The 18,786-nt window shown below is 47.2% G+C and overlaps 3 protein-coding genes across 3 annotated transcripts in view; 1 reads left to right on the forward strand and 2 right to left on the reverse strand.

The window, feature by feature from the left end:
* Positions 1–1,517: 1,517 nt before the first annotated feature.
* On the reverse strand, positions 1,518–2,632 carry LOC128726956 (uncharacterized). Its single transcript, XM_053820806.1, has 3 exons — positions 2,582–2,632; positions 1,802–2,473; positions 1,518–1,715 (listed from the first exon to the last, which is right to left on the reverse strand). The coding sequence occupies exons 1-3, from the start codon at positions 2,630–2,632 to the stop codon at positions 1,518–1,520; spliced, it is 921 nt and encodes a 306-aa protein (XP_053676781.1).
* Positions 2,633–3,897: 1,265 nt separating this feature from the next.
* LOC128724015 (venom dipeptidyl peptidase 4) lies at positions 3,898–6,512 on the forward strand. The gene is made up of 6 exons (XM_053817781.1): positions 3,898–4,158; positions 4,236–4,313; positions 4,380–4,432; positions 4,496–6,054; positions 6,124–6,329; positions 6,400–6,512. The coding sequence occupies exons 1-6, from the start codon at positions 3,898–3,900 to the stop codon at positions 6,487–6,489; spliced, it is 2,247 nt and encodes a 748-aa protein (XP_053673756.1). The 3' UTR covers positions 6,490–6,512.
* A 766-nt stretch (positions 6,513–7,278) lies between these two features.
* The window catches only part of LOC128724016 (uncharacterized), a 65,973-nt gene continuing 54,465 nt past the window's right edge, over positions 7,279–18,786 (reverse strand). Inside the window, exons 5-12 of the mRNA XM_053817782.1 lie at positions 17,227–17,855; positions 14,244–15,067; positions 13,975–14,132; positions 13,727–13,848; positions 13,467–13,530; positions 12,457–12,636; positions 10,170–10,274; positions 7,279–10,074 (exon numbers count right to left, since the gene is read on the reverse strand). Of these exons, the coding sequence (XP_053673757.1) occupies positions 9,941–10,074; positions 10,170–10,274; positions 12,457–12,636; positions 13,467–13,530; positions 13,727–13,848; positions 13,975–14,132; positions 14,244–15,067; positions 17,227–17,855 (2,216 nt within the window). The 3' untranslated portion in view covers positions 7,279–9,940. The remainder of the gene's footprint in view (positions 10,075–10,169; positions 10,275–12,456; positions 12,637–13,466; positions 13,531–13,726; positions 13,849–13,974; positions 14,133–14,243; positions 15,068–17,226; positions 17,856–18,786) is intronic.

Genomic DNA, 18,786 nt, shown 5'->3' on the forward strand with positions numbered 1-18,786 from the left:
TTAGGCATACTCTGGCTGGTGGCAGTGGTTGGTCTGTTCTAGTTTTTAGAACCGTTGTTTGCTCAATCTGGCGCACCGAATCTCGCGTGAAGCAATCTCGTCGTTGTTCCCGCCAACGTGTCCTTCGAGCCGCGTTACGCCGGTGTTGCGCGATGTACCGAAGTCCAACAAACTGTGCGCCCCCACGGTGCCACTCCGTGTTCGCTGGGCCATACTAGCAAATATTGAAACAATCGGAATTGGCAGCTGGCTGGGCTAGGGTTTTAGTGGAATGACAAACGCTTTTGAGATTGCTTTGACTCGGACAGTTCGAGCATGTGCTTAACACAAAGAAACTTATACGTAAAATATATTTTTTTTTCGAATGATAGACTGGGTCAGTTTTTAACTACCTTTTTGGGCTTTTGTTTGGTACATTCATACTGACATTTGTTCAAGATGTAATCCTTTACAAAGGCTCAACCACCTTTATGGTTTCAAAATTATTTTTCACAATTTGAGAGCTATTTTGAACTAACATAAACATATAAACAGCATACGAAAACAAGCTTCACAATAGATATATTTTTCCTCGAAATCAGTGGCGGAAATTAAAAAAAAAAAACAAAACCTACAAAACTGTTCAAACAGACGGGTTAGAAGGGCAAAATAGATTACACCACTTCCTGATCAAAGTATAACCACCCGTATATAGCTTGGCAAAATTTTACGCTTCAATTTACGCATCCAATAGCTAAGTGAGTAACTACCACTCTGTGCTCACTTATGCTATTGCAAGAAAACGCAAGAAGAAAAAAAATATTTGAGTACAATAAATGATCATCGAAACAGGACAACCACTGGCAATAAAAATAGCTTAACATCCAGACGACAAAAATGAAAAAAATACAAATGAAAAAGAGAAAATAAGGACGAATGAAAAAATGAAAAGAATGAAAAACAGGCGATAGAAAAACAAGGCGCTTCTTTAGATCGATTTGATGGCTTGCATTTTGTTTTCAAATTTTCAATTTTTTTCTCTTTTTTTATTGATTTTAAGATTTACGATTTCATTGTACGTTTTACCCTTTCTTTAAATTTCTGTCTAATTTATATCCAAGAATGAATTACCTATACTGGTATGTATGCAACTGCATAACGAGCGATCGTCTTTCATAGAAAATTTTGTTATTAATATGTAGGTACTATAGTTGTATTCTTTCATAAAATCCGCTTACAACAGTTGAAACATTGGAATACCGTACACCTCAGTGAAACCCCCTCTTATATATTTTAAAGGCCCGATATTATTGGCCACTCATGCGACAAATCATTGAGCATTTTCTCATTTCAAAGTTCAATAATCCAACATACAGACGTGTGCTGTTTATGGGCTAACGTGAACATACAAAGTTGCCCCTTGATGCATTTCTTTGCACAACAACAAAAGAACAGAAGAACTAAACGCTTTCTACTACATCTGTAACAGTATCCGGTTTTGTTTTACACCGATGAAAAATCCCCCACGCCTTCAACGATTACTGGCCAGTGCTGAGGCATGTATTAACGGCAGGCACGATGGCGTCCGACATCGCCTTGTACGTTTCGGTGACCTGACTGATGCAGCTCTTAACGCGGTTATTCGAGGCCAAAAGCTCCATCTGCACCATGCTCATAGCCAGTGCGTACTGCTGATCCATAGTAGCCTTGTAGCTCGGAGCAACAGTCGTGGTGATCTAAGGAGGCGAATAAAAAAACGCACACATCCAGTTGAAACATTAATTTCAGGACCTCGACAAAAACCTCTCCACGCGACACCTACGCATTTGAGGCAGGCGTTGATTTCTGCCTTCACTTCCGCACGGGACGTTGTCGAGCCCAGGCTTGAGCAGTAACGGACATGGTTGCTCAGTGCTTGGTACGATTGGCGCATTTGCGACAAGTAATTGTTCAGGATATTGTTGACGCGGCTGAGCTCGGTATTCTCATCGTTCAGGCAGTCCTGGACCTTATCGGCAGCCTGATTGACCAGATCGTTGGCCGTGTTGGAGAATCGCGAACGGCACGTGGAGCTGTAAGTAGACGACGAACTGGTGACGGCGTTAAAGTACGCGGTGTTAGCCGAACCGATCGCGCTAAATGTCGCGCTAATGGAAGCCTGCGTCTTGCTGTTCACGCAGGATGTCACCGACGAGAAGCTCCCGGTCACGGTTATCGAGGCCGTCACTTTCGATGAAAGGGTAGAGCTGGCGGCCGAAAGCACGTCGGAAGCAGCCAGAGCGTTGGCACCGATCAGCGAATCCGTCAGGAAGCTCGTGAGCGTCTGCGAGGCGGATGTCAGCTGTGAGGACATGTCGTTGCGAAGGCTGGTGTACTTGTTCGCGTAGTCGTTCACTTTGTTGCCCATGTTGCTGGAGAACGAATTCATCGTAGAGTTGATGGAGGTGCGTCTGTTGACGATGGTGTTTTCAAGTTGGCCCGAAACATCCTGCAGCTGCTTGGCGGTAAGGGAAGGCAAAAAAAGATATCAAAAACACCACCATCGTGCTGAGGCTGTGAGCTAAGGGCGCCCGAAGTCATCGCGTGTGTCCTGGCAACTCACATGTACGGCAAGTACGGCCACCACGGCGAACCAGATCTGGTAACGTCTCATCGTGAGCTGGCGAAGATGGGTTGTGTTTCCTTTCGACCGAAAAGCTGCTGATCGACTAAATTCAGCCCACCGTTTACAAATGGGTGTCGTACGCCAGACGGTGGCTACTAGCGGCTCAAAAAACAGTTGCCACTATTCCAAACAAGGTGACGGCAAGAAAGTGAGGTGATTCGTTTGCTCACGATAATAGCGCAATGGAGCTGGTGTAGCAACAGCCAATACCACAAACAATCTGGCGCCTCCATCGCTTTATATGACCACATACAGCAATATGGGTTGCCTTGTAGACGATTGAAGCCAAGAAGTACAATAGCCGAGCATGATGAATGTATCCATTTTTCAAAAAGCGCTTTCTTCTATCGAACACTGATTTTCGTTCGGCGTGCGATCCAGCTGAATAAATTGTACCGAACCGATACAAGAGCGTTCGTTACGCCACAATACAAGATGGTTTTGACGGTGTGAAATGTACTCTGAAATCTGGAGAGCAGAATCAAGTAAAGTCCTTGGATTTCAAGAAGCCTCTCGTGTGGCAATCGTTGATACCCAAAGAAGTGCCCAGAGGAGTCCATTTATTTTTATACAATCTTCTGCCAGGAGGCTATAAACCAGGAACCGCTACATTGATTATCTGCAGCAGTTATAGTAAGAACTACCTGTTCTTTTTCAATTTGGAGGATTTAAAAGGAAAAACGGTGATATTATTGTCATGCAGCTCAAAGTGGCAAGCTGACAGGAAACGCTGCGCCTGCTATGATCGACTGCTTGCGCAAACAGTCTAGCCTACTACTTGCAACGTGACACTCCAACAGAATAGGTCATAGAATTGGTTTGCGGAATTCGAGAAATTCTGCACACTCAAGATAGATGAGTTCTGGCAATACCCCATCGCTGTGTGACGTCCTGTATGACCGTTTTGTCTAATCATACACCTTTATCGACAACCATTGATGGTCAATCATAGTAATTCCTGTTGAGCCCTCTCGCTGCCACTAGATAGGTTCGTGTTATCTGCCTCCTTCACGCTCAGCTTCAACGGGTGCATGTGTCTGCGTTCGACCTATCGAAAATGATAGCGAAAGATTACTTATCAGTGGCACGGACCGCCCGTAAAACACTCCCCTGGTGTGCTGTACAAGATGCACAGACCACAAAACGACAGCTTAATTGGTCGTCCACCGTGACACCGAGTGGTCGGAAAGTGAGAGTGACAAATCGAACCCGATCCGGATAACGCTGGTAGAAGGTGGGAGTACAGTCACATGATGTACGGCTCATTTCTAGTAGCCGCTGTCTGTTGCCTGTTCGTCGGAAACACGGTAGCGGCCCCGTTTGAGGCGAAACAATCCGACCTGCGAGATTTCACCTTCGACGAAATCATCCCGAATCAGTTCGGTCTGCGGGGATTCAACGGAACGTGGTTGTCCGGCAATGAGTTGCTTTACCGTCAGTCATCTACGGGGGATTACGTCAAATGGAACGCCGACACCGGGGATAGCGTCGTATTGCTAACAAGCGCCGCTTTGGTAGGACAATCTTTCGCAGACTTTCTCGTAAGTGATCATTCTAACGTAGCAGATATTCTGTTTTCCAATTTTGACAGACCCAATTCCGGGGAGCATCGGTACAGATGATTAGACCCGACTTCACGAAGGCACTCATTCGATACGATGTCCGCACGGTAAGACGAATGATCACGATCAACTAATAGTAACTGCGACTGAGCTTACCATTTACTTTGTGACAGGTTTTTAGACACTCATCACTGTCGAAGTATGCTATCTACGACACGCTCACCGGGTAAGATCAGGCATAGTTAATTAAGCACTAGAGAACATCTCACGAAATGTTCATCCTCACCAGGAATACGTTCCACGTGGCCAACCAGGAGGAGGTGTCCATCTGCATTCTGTCACCGACAGGTCAAAGCTTGGCGTACGTGAAGGATAACAACGTGTTCTACCGAGCAGCCCTACTCAACCAAGAGGAACGATCACTGACCAGCGATGGTGTCCCTGGCGTCATCTACAACGGCATCCCGGATTGGGTGTACGAAGAGGAAGTGTTCGGTACGGACGCCACACTCTGGTTCTCGCCTGATGGAAGTCGTTTGGCCATGGCCAGCTTCGATGATCGCGATGTGAAGGAGTTCTCGTACCATTTGTACGGATCGCCGGATGATGCCGATCGCCAGTACCCGGAGGAGTTGCGCATCCGCTACCCGAAGGTGAACACCACCAACCCGAACGTACATCTGCGTGTAACCGACCTAACCCTAGCCTCCCCTGTGTGGGTTGAACTACCTGCACCCGTGATCATCGTCACCGAGGATCACGTGTTGGGAACGGTCAATTGGGCCGGCAATGATATGCTTGGTGTCATTTGGACCAATCGTCGCCAGAATGTGGCCACATTCCAGAAGTGCACGATGAGCACCGGCTCCTGCACGGAAGCGGTCAGGTTCGATCGTCCGAATGGGTGGTATGATCTGTACACGCCACGTTGCTATGGCGCCAATCGATGCTTTCTGATGGGTGACAATAATGGATGGCGTGCCGTGATGGAAGTCATCCCCGGTGGTTCTGCACCTGTTCCACGCACCCCGGAAGGATTCACCGTCTCCTCCATCAACGGATACGATGAGCAGTCGGACGCACTCTACTACACGGCCGTTCCAGCGACTAATCCACACCACCGACACGTGTACCGTAACCTCGAATGTTTGACGTGCGGGTTACGGGACGAACTCGAAGACTCGGTGGAATGCAATTTCGCGAGCGCATCCCTCAGCACCAACCTGGCATACATGGCGACGACCTGTTCCGGTCCGACGCCATCTTACACGCAGATCTACCGCACGTCCGATCAACAACTGATCGTGGACTGGGAATGGAATCGCGAGCGTCGTGAGCAACTGAAGCAGTACAAAACCGTCCGCGTGCGGTTCCTACGCGTTCCCGTGGGTGATGGTCAGTACAAGGCATCCGTGCGGCTCTACCTGCCACCGGAAGTGAACTTCGAGTCACCGGAGGCAACCGGCCGTAGCTTCCCGATGGTGGTGAACGTGTACGCCGGACCAGATTCGGTGCGTGTGACGGACAGCTTCGGGGTTGGGTTTGCGAACTACATGGCCACGACCAAGGGTACGATCTATGCGCAGATCGATGGTCGAGGTACCGGTAATCAGGGTTACGAGTTTCTCTTCTCCATCAACAACCGACTGGGTACGTTCGAGATGGAGGATCAGATTGCGGTAGCTCGCTATCTGCAGCAGACGTACGCCTTTATCGATGCGAAACGTACCGGTATCTGGGGTTCGAGTTATGGCGGGTATGCGACCGCTATGACCCTCGAGCAAGATCACGAGCAGGTGTTCCGGTGTGGCATCTCCGTTGCTCCAGTTACCTCGTGGATGTTCTACGGTATGTTGTGGGAAGTCTGCGTTCTGTTGGTGATCTAATGAATGAACCTCTATTTTCCGTATCCTCTAGACTCCATCTACACCGAGCGGTACATGGGACGACCCACGGACAACGGAGCTGGGTATGATCGCAGCGACATCAGCAGCTTCACGGAGGAGCTGAAGAATCACATGTTCATGCTGATTCACGGTACTGCTGATGATAACGTGCACTATCAGCAATCGATGGTGTTCATGCGAGCTTTGTTGGATCATGACATCGATTTCGAGCAGATGGTAAGCGAATGGTTGCTCAATTTTCAACTGTATCGGAAACTGACCGGCAAGGGGCTTCTTTTCGTTACAGAGCTATCCGGACGAGGCCCACTCGCTCTCGGGCGTACAGCGACATCTGTACCACACGATGGATCAGTTCTGGGATCGCTGCTTTGCTTAAGAGAGTGGCGCAGGCAGGATAGCTGCACATTGTGAAGCGTAGTATTTTTTGTGTGTGTTGGAATAGAAAAGGGTCATCCGTGAAAGGGATTCCAACATGAATGTGTTTTTGCTATCCGAAATGTGCGGTATACATTCGTAAAATATTTTGATATTTTTGTTCTCTTTCAAACCACCATTAGGAAACGCTGCAAATGAAAAAATTTTTTTCAAACTCCTTTACTCAAAGCATCTAGTAGGCTAGTGCATTCTTTCACACCAATAACAGGCTGAGAAATCAATGATCATTTATTTAATGAAACATGGTTATGTTGTTTGTTGGTAAAGAAATCCTTGTATGAAAAGCATTCTAGCTTTTAGAGTGAAAAATATGGACCAGAGAACAATGCATGTGATTGGACAACTTGTCCATTTTGATTGATCGAGATCATGATCTCCGGAATCTGGGTTGCTTTATCAAGCGATCAAGCAAAGGAGAAACTCGATGGAAGAAGGTAATTCTTTTTTTTTTAGCGTCATCATTCTGATTTGCCTTTTTAGGGAAGGAAAGCAAAGTAATATAATTTTGAGAAATAATGGAAAATCGATGCAAATTTTCAATAAAAAAAATACAAACATAAAGGATTAGCATAACAGATTGCAACACGTGGTCTAAACGACACGTGGTGGGACAGTATCGGACATATCGTACAATCCATGCTTATCGTATGAAATGTAAAACAAAAGCTTCCATTATTTTCGGATACGCTTTTCCGCGAACAGCACCATCATTGTCTTCCCGTGTTCTCGCTTGTTTAATTGTTTAATTTTATTTTACTTTTCTTTGCCCCCTTTTTTTACAGACTTGATCACTTGCTTTCGAGGAAGTTTTTTTGTAGATGTGTGTTTTGTGACCTGGCTTCATTTCATGGTAATTGATTCACAGTTAGCGCCTTTGCTGGACAGCTGGAGCTAGTACTTGTTTTTTTTCTTCTCTCCATCCCATGCGACCCACGGCATTAAGGTATATATATATTCATATTTTCCCACCCACATTTCTCCCTCGCAATGAAGCAAAATTCAAAATCGATTATTAATCCCTTTTTGTGAGATGTCCCTTATACAATGTTTGTGGGATGGTGTACGCGTGTGTGTGTGTGTATCTGTACGTGGGTTTTTTGCATTCGCATACATGCCATATATATATGTAACTATTAGCTGGAATAGAATGCATTCGGTGCGGTCAACTTAACCACGCTCTAGCGATAAATTTTTCACTCGGGTACCGTGGTCGATCGACGCGGCAAGGGAAGGAAATATAAATGCAGTATAGCAAAATATGTTTATATTTGGTTTTTCTGTATGTCGTGTGTTGCCTTTGTTAATGTCAGCATCATGTCCTCCACCTACTATCACATCGTGTCGCATACAAGCCTGAAGAGTAGTGTTGATATGCATCGCCGCCTGGGGCTCGGAGTCCTTGCGGTGGGCAAACGAATGATAACAAAAAAAAAAACGAACGCTACAAAGCGAAAGGAAAAGTCACACACGCACACATGCACCCGGCGATCCAAATTAACCGTCCCGATTAGCTGTGGAGAGTGTCCTGATAGGTTTGGTCCTCCTTTTAGAAAATGTTTGTCCACTGACTCACCAGCGGTCGGCGGGAGTAAACATCACGCCTTCCTGCTTTAAACAGCACCCCATTGCAAGCAAATCACCGGATGTATAGCTGGATGCTGCTTGGCTTTTGGTGTGGCGCTGCATCTGCCTTTCTACCGGCGTTTTTATCTCTAATCTTTGGCATAGCAATTGATCATGCCCCCGGCCCCGCGGCAGCGTTTCCCTAGCACCGAAAGCCACTTCTAGGCGGTGGTTTCACGTTTACGTCTAATGTATATAATCGTTTCGGCTATCAGCTTTCCTTTTTACGCAGCGCGCGCGTGCAGAGCATTAATTGAGTTGGATAATTTGCTTTCGTTTTAGGTGAACTGGTTGCACGCCTTTCGGTCGCCAAAATGTTACTAATATAACTCAGCTAGTACCGGTTCCCTCCTGGATGAGAGACACCGTGATGTCCTTACGGCTCGTCTGTGCGCTTCGACAAACTTCCTCCACAAACAGCGAGCGGTAAAAGCAATAATTCCCCCACGCAGACGCATGGTCAAGCGGGTTTGGTTGTCAGCAAAAGAAAAAAGCGACACATAGTTTCGCATTTTCTTCACACATTTCCCGTTTGCCGAACAATAACAACACAAAAGCTCTTCCCGGTGCATCGGTACCGTCCGACGTGTCGTCGGTCATCGGTCACTTGCATCGGTGCACCTTCACCAGCGCTGCTTGAGCCAGGATTTGTCTACATATTTTCCTCATCACGTTACAGTCTTTACGTCGGTTCTCTTCGGTTTATGCTGTGTACATTCAATAAACCTCACAATTTACGGTACTTGTTCCTTTACTGGTTTGCGATTTCCAGCACGTTCGTTCCTAAATTCCTGTACAACAACGCCCACGCCACCGGTTCCTAGCTTCGGTCCATCGCACCGTCCTTCGCTCGACTCCTTCTCGTCCTTTGCCACCGACGCTGCCATATCTCAATTCGCTTTCCTGTCTAGTAAACGGTCTCGGAAAAAAAGCTTGTAAAAGCGTGCAGTAAAAGGTTTATTCTTCAGTGCACAATTGTTAAACAGCTCATATCAAGTAATTGTAGTTATTTGGTTTTGTTTTGTCTTTTTTTTTTGTTGTTATTTACTTTTTGTTTCTCTTTCCCTGCACCGCAACGTGCTGTTCGATGCGGGCAAATATGACTTACAATGCACTATTTTTTGTTGTTGTTTTGCTTAACTTCGACAGTACTACACCCCTACGATGAGAATGAACCATTCGGGTACCCCATTGCTTCTCTCGCTTACAATGCTAAAGCATTAACAAACCGGCACAACCGCCAAGCCGCAGGCCGGCCCCGAAAACAATACACGTAAAAAGCGCTGCCTACTTCCTAATGGCACGTCCGGCACCATCGGGACTTCCGGTTGATGCTTGGGTGGGCGGGCGGGCGGATTTCTTCATTCGCGAGCTGAACAGACGCAAACAAAACACCGTTTACAACACGTGGTAGGGCTTTACACAACGACTAGAACACGCAAAGGGCAGCAGAAAATGCCTTCCCACTTTTTTCGATGAATGGAAGGTGTAATGGCCGTCGATGAGAGAAGGATTAGATTAGACCACTCGATGGGGGAGGCGCGCATTTCTGTTTTTTTTTTGTTGTTGCTGCTGCGGTGTTTACAACCGCCCTTTAACGGAACGAAAAGGATGATGGCTCACGGGATGCTGCGAGGAGAACATGCACCATCGAGGGCGTGTGGCCAAACGGTTTGACGACGTGCACGCCAAGCAAGTGAGCATGGAGTAGAGGAGCTTGTGCGATGAAGACGATGAACGATGGTGTGGGAATGGGAAGGGCTTGCACCCTACAATTCGGCCATTTCCTTACTCTCTAGATCAAGGCGCTGCTTCCGCTTGTTGCGATACCGCATGATGACCGCAAACACGATGCCATTAACAATGAACAGGCCCGCGATGATGAGCGATGGGATGAGGATATCTAAAAAAAAAACAGAAACGCATAAGGAAATTGTCACTCATTCGATCAGTCCGGATCGGTTGTGATCGTTCGACTGAGACGCTCGGTGAACCTACCATAAACAGTGTCCGCCTGTTTGTCCGACATGCTGTCGATGTCACCGTACTTGCGCTTTTGCTCGTAGTGTGATACTAGACCGCTTCCTTCGGTAGCTCGCTTTTCTAAAAATACACGACAAACGATAATGGGGTGAGAATTCGGGAGTCAAAAAGATGCCACGCACTGTTGGATGGATATCGTTGTGCAAGAATGCTTCTCCTACAGAGGTCTTTAAGGGCGTAAGAGTAACCGTGCTTACCGAAAAGACTCTCGGTTATTAAAAGAACGTTAGCGGGAGTTCTCGCAACACCAGACACAAGAGGGCAGTGTTAAAAGCGTATCGACAACTTGGATTGACCCCCGACAATTAGCAGGACCATGTGAGATCGCTGCTACTAATTGATCGAACCAACAAGCAATGGAGTAACAGTCACAGTGCGATAATGCAGCGTTTTGGTGTGTGCCGGTCCGGCGAGATAAAGCTGCACAAGGGAGCAGTACGTTATAGCCCTTCGGATGGTCTATCGTTTGAGGCTGATGATCAGTCCACTCTCGAGGAGAACTAACTGGCCCTTGACGGTGATCCATAGACCGTGCTGCCCATCAATCATAAAGGCGTGCATTGTGTGCGTGAGCATGTTCTGGTGGAGTTGCTTTTTTTCTGTTTGCCTCCGAATAGTGACGATGATTATGCTGCGATTGGCCAGCAGCTTTGTACAGCCGTGCCGGATGCTACGCTCACTCTCTGGTCACGATAAGAAGCTATCAACGTCGAACCGACCAAAATAGAGCTGATTGTGTGCGAATTGTACCACTCGTCTGGTCTTATCAAGCTTATCATCATCCCGTTGATTAGGTTCAACTGCAACACGAACGGTTTGCTTTGTTGAGTGCAAATTAAAGACTTCTAAGTCGTTCCAAGAACCGTCGAATGGTGGAAGCATCTTTATGCATGCTGCAATTAGCTGATTGAGTTCGGTTCGACAAGACCATCCGTAAGGGACTAGTGGGCAAGATTAATCTAATAAATGATTATGTGGGCCTCCATCGAATATGCACGAGAGCATAAAGGGAAAGCGCTGATACGCTCTCAGCATAAAATGGACTCAATGATAAACATGTTGGTTTTAAACAGAAACTCGATTCCCAACTTCAAGTGTAATGTCGAAATCTTTTGCCTCCGAAGCGAACACGCGGTTGACATATGTTCGTTCGCATCTCTGCACGTGGCCTACTACGATTTTATTTATTTTCTAGTTTCACCCATCAATTTACACACCGAAACCGACATTGGTGAGAACTAGCCAGTCACTGGGGAAGCTCACGCATGTCAACGATGTTACATCACGAATTATCTGATTTAGGCGAGAACGTGTGGCCGTTTTAAAACATCAACGGCCATCCGAAGCTGCACCGCAAAACGCAACGGTTTTGTATTCACTTTGCTGCAACGTGCGACAAAACGAGCAAGAGCGTGCGGTGAGAACAGGACGGGAAATTATGGTTCCCCGTCGTCCGGGAGATGCAGCGAAGCGTTTTACACGATGGCGGAGCATCTGTGGTGTAATGGGCTTTCCCTGCTCTAGAATCGTCTGGTTTTTTGTGTGTGTGCTAGTCTGGTTGTTCTAATTTTATCCAGAACCATCCCGACTAGCGAACACGCAACTCCAAACACACCAAGCCGCCCAATGCACGGGACGATGAGATTATTTGAAGAAACACTCGAGCGTGGTAGTTTTTCAAAACTCACTTTTAAAACGATACTACTGTTATTGATCAATCAGCTGCCCGGGCGACTGACTGTCGTCCAACTGTGTCCGTGACAGCAACTCGTAAACAGCGTGGTCGTCTGTGGGGGTAAGTGCTATTTCGTCCGTTTGTTGACGCACGAGCTTGTTTACGCACGAGCAGATAAACAATAGGGAATGCACCCAGCCAACGATTTACCGTCTCGCCGCTACCGTCGCTTGTTGTGACGAATCCACCGAGGGTCATCGCCTTTGAACTTGTGTTCTTTTTAGCTCAACTCTCGCACACCCAAGCACGCGCGCATACAACGGAAACCGGTTGGGCGACTCACTGCTTATTTCGCGAAATGCATTCGCGTTACTTTTTCCCAATGCACACACTCGTCGGGTGCATTCTTTGTGCGTTCATACACGTCGGCAAATTTGTACCGTTGTTTCTGCAACACGCCGATGGCAAGGAGAGCCCAGAAAGGCTCGTTTGTGCGTCTGCAGGGCGTCTATCGGACGACGGATGCAGCTGCTGTGGCAGCTGTTTCACAACAGTGGTTTTACTTACCGATGCAGGCAGGCAGTGGACGGTTCCACGTGTGTCGCGCTGTACAGATTAGCTCACGGATGCTTTCACCGTTGTCCGGAAAGACGTGGAGTGGATCACAGACGTACTTCGCTCGATGTTCGGTTCTTCGCACCAACCGCATGTGGCCGGGCGTCGGCGTCGGGACTTCACATCCCAGTGCTAGAGCGAGTGAGTGCAACGAGGAAGAGAGAAAGCGAATAACACGAATGAGAGATCCGAGAGCGTGAGTGAAAGAGTCAGAGAGCTACAGTGTATTGCAGTCTGCGTAATGCAATATTTAGGCTTTGAGTGGTCTATTTTGGAATTTTATGTTTGGAATTGAAAATATGGATCAAAGCTCGAACGTGCTGTTTTTTGTACAGAACAAAAACCAGATATAGAATATTTAGATGATCCTAAAACATTCATTTTGAATGTGGCATACCGCTTCGAGCTGAGCTGTCATTTTGTTTCTCATTCTGGCGCATGCTCGTTGACGATATTCCTGGCGCAACCTTGCACAGGTAAACTTTATCCAATAACCGCCTATTGATATGCAACCGTTTTAACATTTATGATGGCATCCTGTTTTATGCAGCAAACATTCCTCACAATTTTGTAAAAAATCAACGACAAATAATTGGAAACAAATTTGCACGATGCCATTACTATTTTCTCATACATTTTAATGTAAAATTGCAATTTGCAATTCGCTATTCATCTCACAAAACCGGTTGAACCGGTACAACGTGAACTGAGTGCCTCATATAATCCCACTCAAGCAGTGGGGCACTCACGCTGCACAGTGATTGCTGTAATAATAAGAGTGCATCCCACGTGGCCCAAATGATTCCCACGTGGCGCAAAAATATTGTTATTTTACACTATAAATGGTTCAAATTTAGAAGCATAGTTGGTTGTTTCCTGGTTTATTGGTTTTGAACTATATTTTATCCTACAGTGTTGAAAAGATATCACAATGCTAATGCGTAGAAAAACAATTAACTCACCTGTGTAATGTATCAACACTCCCCGCTTGGGATAGATTACTTTGGTAGTCGTCCGTACGGAAACCTATTTCGATTCATCCGGAAACGTGGCGCAGAACCAACGGCGGGCGACAGGACGAAACAGTGCAGAAACGGAAACGAAAGCATAAAATACATTACAGCTTCACAGACACAGTTGCTTCCGATTTCTGCTACCAAATGCAAGTTGCCCAAGGCGCTACACATCATTAATCATACTTTTTATCGCCATATCAACCTACCTCGAGCCGCTCCTGAATGCTGACGATCTCGATCGGTCGACTGCTCTCGGTGCAGCTGTGGAAAAGCGTCTGGTTCGTGTTGAGATCGACCACTTGCAGATAATCTCGACACTCGTCGTCAGCTGGACGTATGCATGGAACGGTACAGAAAAAGTTCTAATAAATTCAGCCTATCTCCTGCTGCACATGACATGGACGTGCTAGCGCGCTGGCAATGGCGTTAGAGGATATTTCATTTGTTCACTTACAGCGCAGCGCCAGGTCCAGCACGGTGAGCTTAATCCTTTGATGCACCCCAGCGTACAAGGTCCACCGGCAAGTGCTGTCCCCGATGTAATACTTCGGATAGCTGGGCGTCATAAGGAATCCTTGGCGAAGCGGATGCTTCAGCAACGTCCGCTGCACGCTGTGAATGACCGAACCGGAATGCATGCACAATGCATGAGCTTTATAATCCTGCACCAGAGCCTGGACCGATCGAATGGGCCCGTTGTTCGGTTATCGATTTTTCAGTTACCTCATGTACTTTTTGTGCGATTTAACGGGCCGTCCGTCCGGACCGTACCGCCATGATTCGAACTCTTCTCCGGCACCGTCGTCCTCATCGTCGAAGTCGTCCTCCGTTTCGTCCTCGTCGTAATTACCTAACGGAGGGTACGGGCCCTGGTTTTCCTCAAACTCCTGTCGCACCGTATCCTGGATCGTCTGGAATGTTCGGTTATTGAAGCTGAACGGTGGCGTACTCTCACCATCGGAATCGTCCCCCGCGAGTCTGGTCCGGTTTGGTGGGTTTTCCTCCACCAACGGGTCACTTTCTTCCGCCGGTAACGGTAGATCGAGCCGATCGATATCCCAGTGGCCGAGTGTCGTTTCAACGCTGCTCGTCGACGGCGTGCTGCTGCTGCTTCCGGTGCTGCGGATCGGTGACTCCTCCGGTGTGGTCACCACATTCGATGAGGTGTACGGAGTGGCCGTCCCGCGTGTAGGCGTTATCAAACCAATTACACTGATATCATCATCCGGCTGGACGCTCGCCGGTACGTCCGGTGGCAAGAGCTCGTTGTCGTAAATTTCGATGTCCTTCGTTGGGGCGGGAAGCACTACGATGTCCAGCGTTTCAGTCATTCCATTTCCGTCGCTCGTCGTCCCGGTGGTGTAGTTCACCACCGGTTGGGTTTCTTCGCGACTTTTACCACCAGCACCGTCACCCTCGACGATCTCGTTCTCGCTGTCGTCCACCACGACCTCGACGTCCTTTTTGAAGTAATACTCGTTACCAATCTGCTTGATGTCTTCCACGACGTCCAGATTGCTTGGTAGAATTTTAAGCACGCGAAAGTCCTGCCGGCGGGATCGAAAAGGACGAAACAAACCACCATTAATTTGGGGGAGGGTTCAATTCAACGGACGGGCGAGTTTACCAAACAGGGCACAACCGACGATCTTTAGCTCAAGTTTCCTGTGGCGTGCTCGCAATCGGTTAACCTTTACTTCGAGCTGCTTGCGGCCGGGTGGACAACATCCTTGACAATAGTACGGAACCACCGCACCATGCTATGTACTTTATTTATAGAGCTCATTTATTTTATCTGTCGGCATTACGACCAAAAAACCCGTGCGTGTTTTGTTGGTCGCCCGGTTCGGTTCGTTTGTTGGCATTCGTTTTGGCACACTCGATAAGCGCTAATAGCCCTTGGGAGAGTGAATCAAACAGGGCAATAACATTTGCCCAACAACGAGCTTTCACGTGAGCCTCATTGTTCCTAGTAAAAGCGAAGGCGATGCTTGTACGTTGTACCGTCTAAACATCCGCAAAAGACGGACTTTTCGTTGCGGTATTGCGAAACGAAACAACGCTCCATATGTTGGGTAGTATCCATGGATGAGTCGCCGAGACAGCGATAACGATCGAGCGACAAATCCCGCGAGTTTATCAAACCCCCCCGGTCGGAGGTTGAAAGGCAAACAAAAACCATCTGTACAAAACACTCCGAATGCCATGTCACTGCCACCGGCGACGGCGTGTCGAGCGAACGCATGCATAAAACCCAATATGGGCGCTTTCGGGTAAATTCAGTGCGTCTTCAATCGCCAAGATATTCATTGCCCACGTCGTGTGCCGCCCGAACGAATCTGAAATGAAATTCCTTGTGCTTTCCACGCTTCTGTGCGTTTTGGTGGTGAGCATTTGTGTCCTTCTCTGACCAGAGTCGAACGGTAGTATATTTTTTCCCGATTATTTTCTCCACCAGGCCACGTGCTCGGCGCAGGTTACCTCGAAGCCACTCGGTGTGACGAGGATCAAGAACACGCTGGCGAAAATGCTGGAGCTGGTGAAGGATATCTCGCTGGCGAACAATGCCATCATCAACAACCCTAACGATCAGACCTCGTTCGATTTGGCCGACACGACGCTCGCCGCTCTGAAGGCGCTGTACCCGTCACTTGGATCGCCAAACAGTGACTCCTTATCGCTTGTGAAACGATCGTACTTGAGTAGTAAGGTGAATGACTTCAAGAATGCTGTAGATAACTGGGAGACGGCGCTGAATGATTTCCCCGTTGAAGCTAGCAAACTCACTACTAGCTTCGATACCATTCAATCCAAATTCCTTAGTCTCGGTGGAGTGATCGTGCCACTGTAGGTTGCCGTAATGTAACGCAGGAGCGAATAAAAATGGCGATAAAAATAAGAACTTTTTAATGATGCGAGAATTAACATGGTTTCTATGTGAAATACGCCGTTCATAACTCTCATCGAGTGCGTATGTTTGTAGATACGTACGATCATTAGATTTCCCTTGTAGGGTTAGCAAACCATAATGATCAAAACAGCTATGTCAACATTGCACGATACGAATGGAGACGATCATGCCACAAGCGATAAGTAAGTAAGCGTAAGCGAACGACTTTTTCATTGAACAAATCGAACGGAAAATATCCAATGACAATAGGAGCATACTTGAGAAAACAGAGGAGAGGGGATGGGAAAGAATCATATAATACTTCGGAAAGTAGAAAATCACTGTTACAATGTGCAAAACACGTGATAAGTTTTAGAATTGCATTGCCGCAAGGATAACGCCCAAATGTAGGCAATCAGTGTATATGAACTACATTCACTACTCAAACATCCAATTTTTGTTGTGCGTTACTATATTGGAGTTTTTTTATACTTCTTTTCTCGCCGTAATCTGAATATTCTACGGCTGCCAATCTGAATATTCTACGATTGCACGAACGTTGTACCGTAACGCTCCTACAGTTCAGATTGGGCTTATTTCATCTGCGCTTTCGGCGGTTCTCTCGTTTGTGCTGGACGGATTAAATATCCCTCTCAATCAATGCTCGAACAATGCAAAATTCCGTCCCCCCAACTCCCAAGCTATCATCGCTTTCATCGCACTTCAACTGCTCCGCCTGGATTCATAATGAACACCTGCAAACGATGTCCTTTTCGCTAGCAGCCGCCATAAATTATGCCACCGTTCGGGTCTTACCTGGGAGAAAACTTTCTGCCGCTGGCGGTTCCGGTTGCGGGTCGCTTCCGCATCCGGGCTGCGATCCGTGTCGTTGTGTTGTTGCTGCTGATGCTGCTGCTGATGCTGATGGTGCTGTTGCTGCTCCTGCTCGAGAAGTGAATCAACGTCGTCGACAGGCTTGAGAATTTTCAAGTTGTGAAACGAATGCACCGTGGCTCCCTGCAGGGCTTCGGCTCGTGGCTCACCACCACTGGACGCACCGGCCCGTACCAACCGTCGGTATTGGGATCCACCCTCAGCATAGCCACGTTCCAGCACCTCTCGGACTAGTGCCGCCGACGAGTCATCCCGCAGATCCTCGGCACCGTCGTTGGGTTCCCCGGACGGTTCGTTGTACGAGGCGGGCCCGGCCGCATCATTAGCGGATCCATTAGCGATCCCATCGGTTGACGGTTCGCTCGCCGACCGCCTCCAGGAGTGTGCAGGGCTTCCGGTAACAACCGGCCCAGTTCCGGGCCCATACCCGGCACGGTACGATTCATCGGCGCTGTCGGTCGAGTCCTCCTCGCTGTCACCGTCCAGGGGCTCCCAGTGGACCTCGTTGCCCACGATCAGATGCTCACCGCAGTACTTGCTGATACGGAAATCTGTTGCGAAACGATAGTAAAATGGGTGCGCAGTTAGCAGGGCGTTGTAAAACGTAATTAAATACTTGACTAATTTCGGAACAATTTGCAAGTACCATGCCGCACTTGCCGTGGACTGTAGCGAAACTATGGCCCACAGTTGAACCCGAATATGTGGGACGGAAAATCCGAGAAACACAATACTAGATGGAATGTGGTATTCTCTTCATTAAACTGACAATGCTTGGAATAATGTGAGCTCCGTCCCACAGCCGTATTTGTTAAAAACTTTAACATTCTCGATGAGGGTTCACTCGTAAAAGGTTATTGCATGAATAATTTGCTATGCATTATGGTTGTAAACACAAAAAAAAAGATCAAATACTCGAGATTTGGGATACCGTTTTACTTTATCTTTTTACCTCTAATGCCCCCTAAAGTGATAATGGAATGAAAAAAACCACAGTAGCAGTTTATTCACAGTGTACCGACGGTGCAGTGGAAACTTTCTGGATCTCTTTTTAACATATGATGAACGGAGCGTGCTTTACACTTTGTCGGTTTTAAAGGTTTACTATGTAATTTATCACTTTAGCTGCTGTTTTCCTTTAAACGATTGAGGTTTTATGCGGTGCTTGTTTGGAGGTCAAAGTTAAACGTCCACAGCAGTGGGTGGTAAATAGCTTTCTTTCGCAACCCACTTGAACAAAGGTCGTTGTAAGTCCGAGTTCGATAAGAAAGCTAGCAAATGATTTTTCACTGCTTTTGTCTTCATAAATTCGCTTTCCGTCACTCTGAATAACAGTATCCTCTTCGGAGATTCCACTAACTAAATGAATATGATTTTGTTTTGCGCATATTCACGTGTATTTATACTCACTTGTACGAATGGTATTAAGGGTATTTTTTCAGTTTTAGCAGAAATACACCCATTCATTGAATTCGATGCTGC

The sequence above is a fragment of the Anopheles nili genome, chromosome 3, assembly GCF_943737925.1.
Source record: "Anopheles nili chromosome 3, idAnoNiliSN_F5_01, whole genome shotgun sequence".
Lineage (NCBI taxonomy): Eukaryota > Metazoa > Arthropoda > Insecta > Diptera > Culicidae > Anopheles > Anopheles nili.

Bases quoted from the DNA above. Each gene is read 5' to 3' on its own strand.
- LOC128724015 (XM_053817781.1), top strand. From the start codon at position 3,898: ATGTACGGCTCATTTCTAGTAGCCGCTGTCTGTTGCCTGTTCGTCGGA. The intron at 4,314-4,379 runs GTAAGACGAATG...ACTTTGTGACAG, and splicing joins TTCGATACGATGTCCGCACG to GTTTTTAGACACTCATCACT. The intron at 4,433-4,495 runs GTAAGATCAGGC...CATCCTCACCAG, and splicing joins ATCTACGACACGCTCACCGG to GAATACGTTCCACGTGGCCA.
- LOC128726956 (XM_053820806.1), bottom strand. From the start codon at position 2,632: ATGAGACGTTACCAGATCTGGTTCGCCGTGGTGGCCGTACTTGCCGTA. The intron at 2,474-2,581 runs GTGAGTTGCCAG...ACCGCCAAGCAG, and splicing joins TGGCCGTACTTGCCGTACAT to CTGCAGGATGTTTCGGGCCA. The intron at 1,716-1,801 runs GTAGGTGTCGCG...TCGCCTCCTTAG, and splicing joins TCAACGCCTGCCTCAAATGC to ATCACCACGACTGTTGCTCC.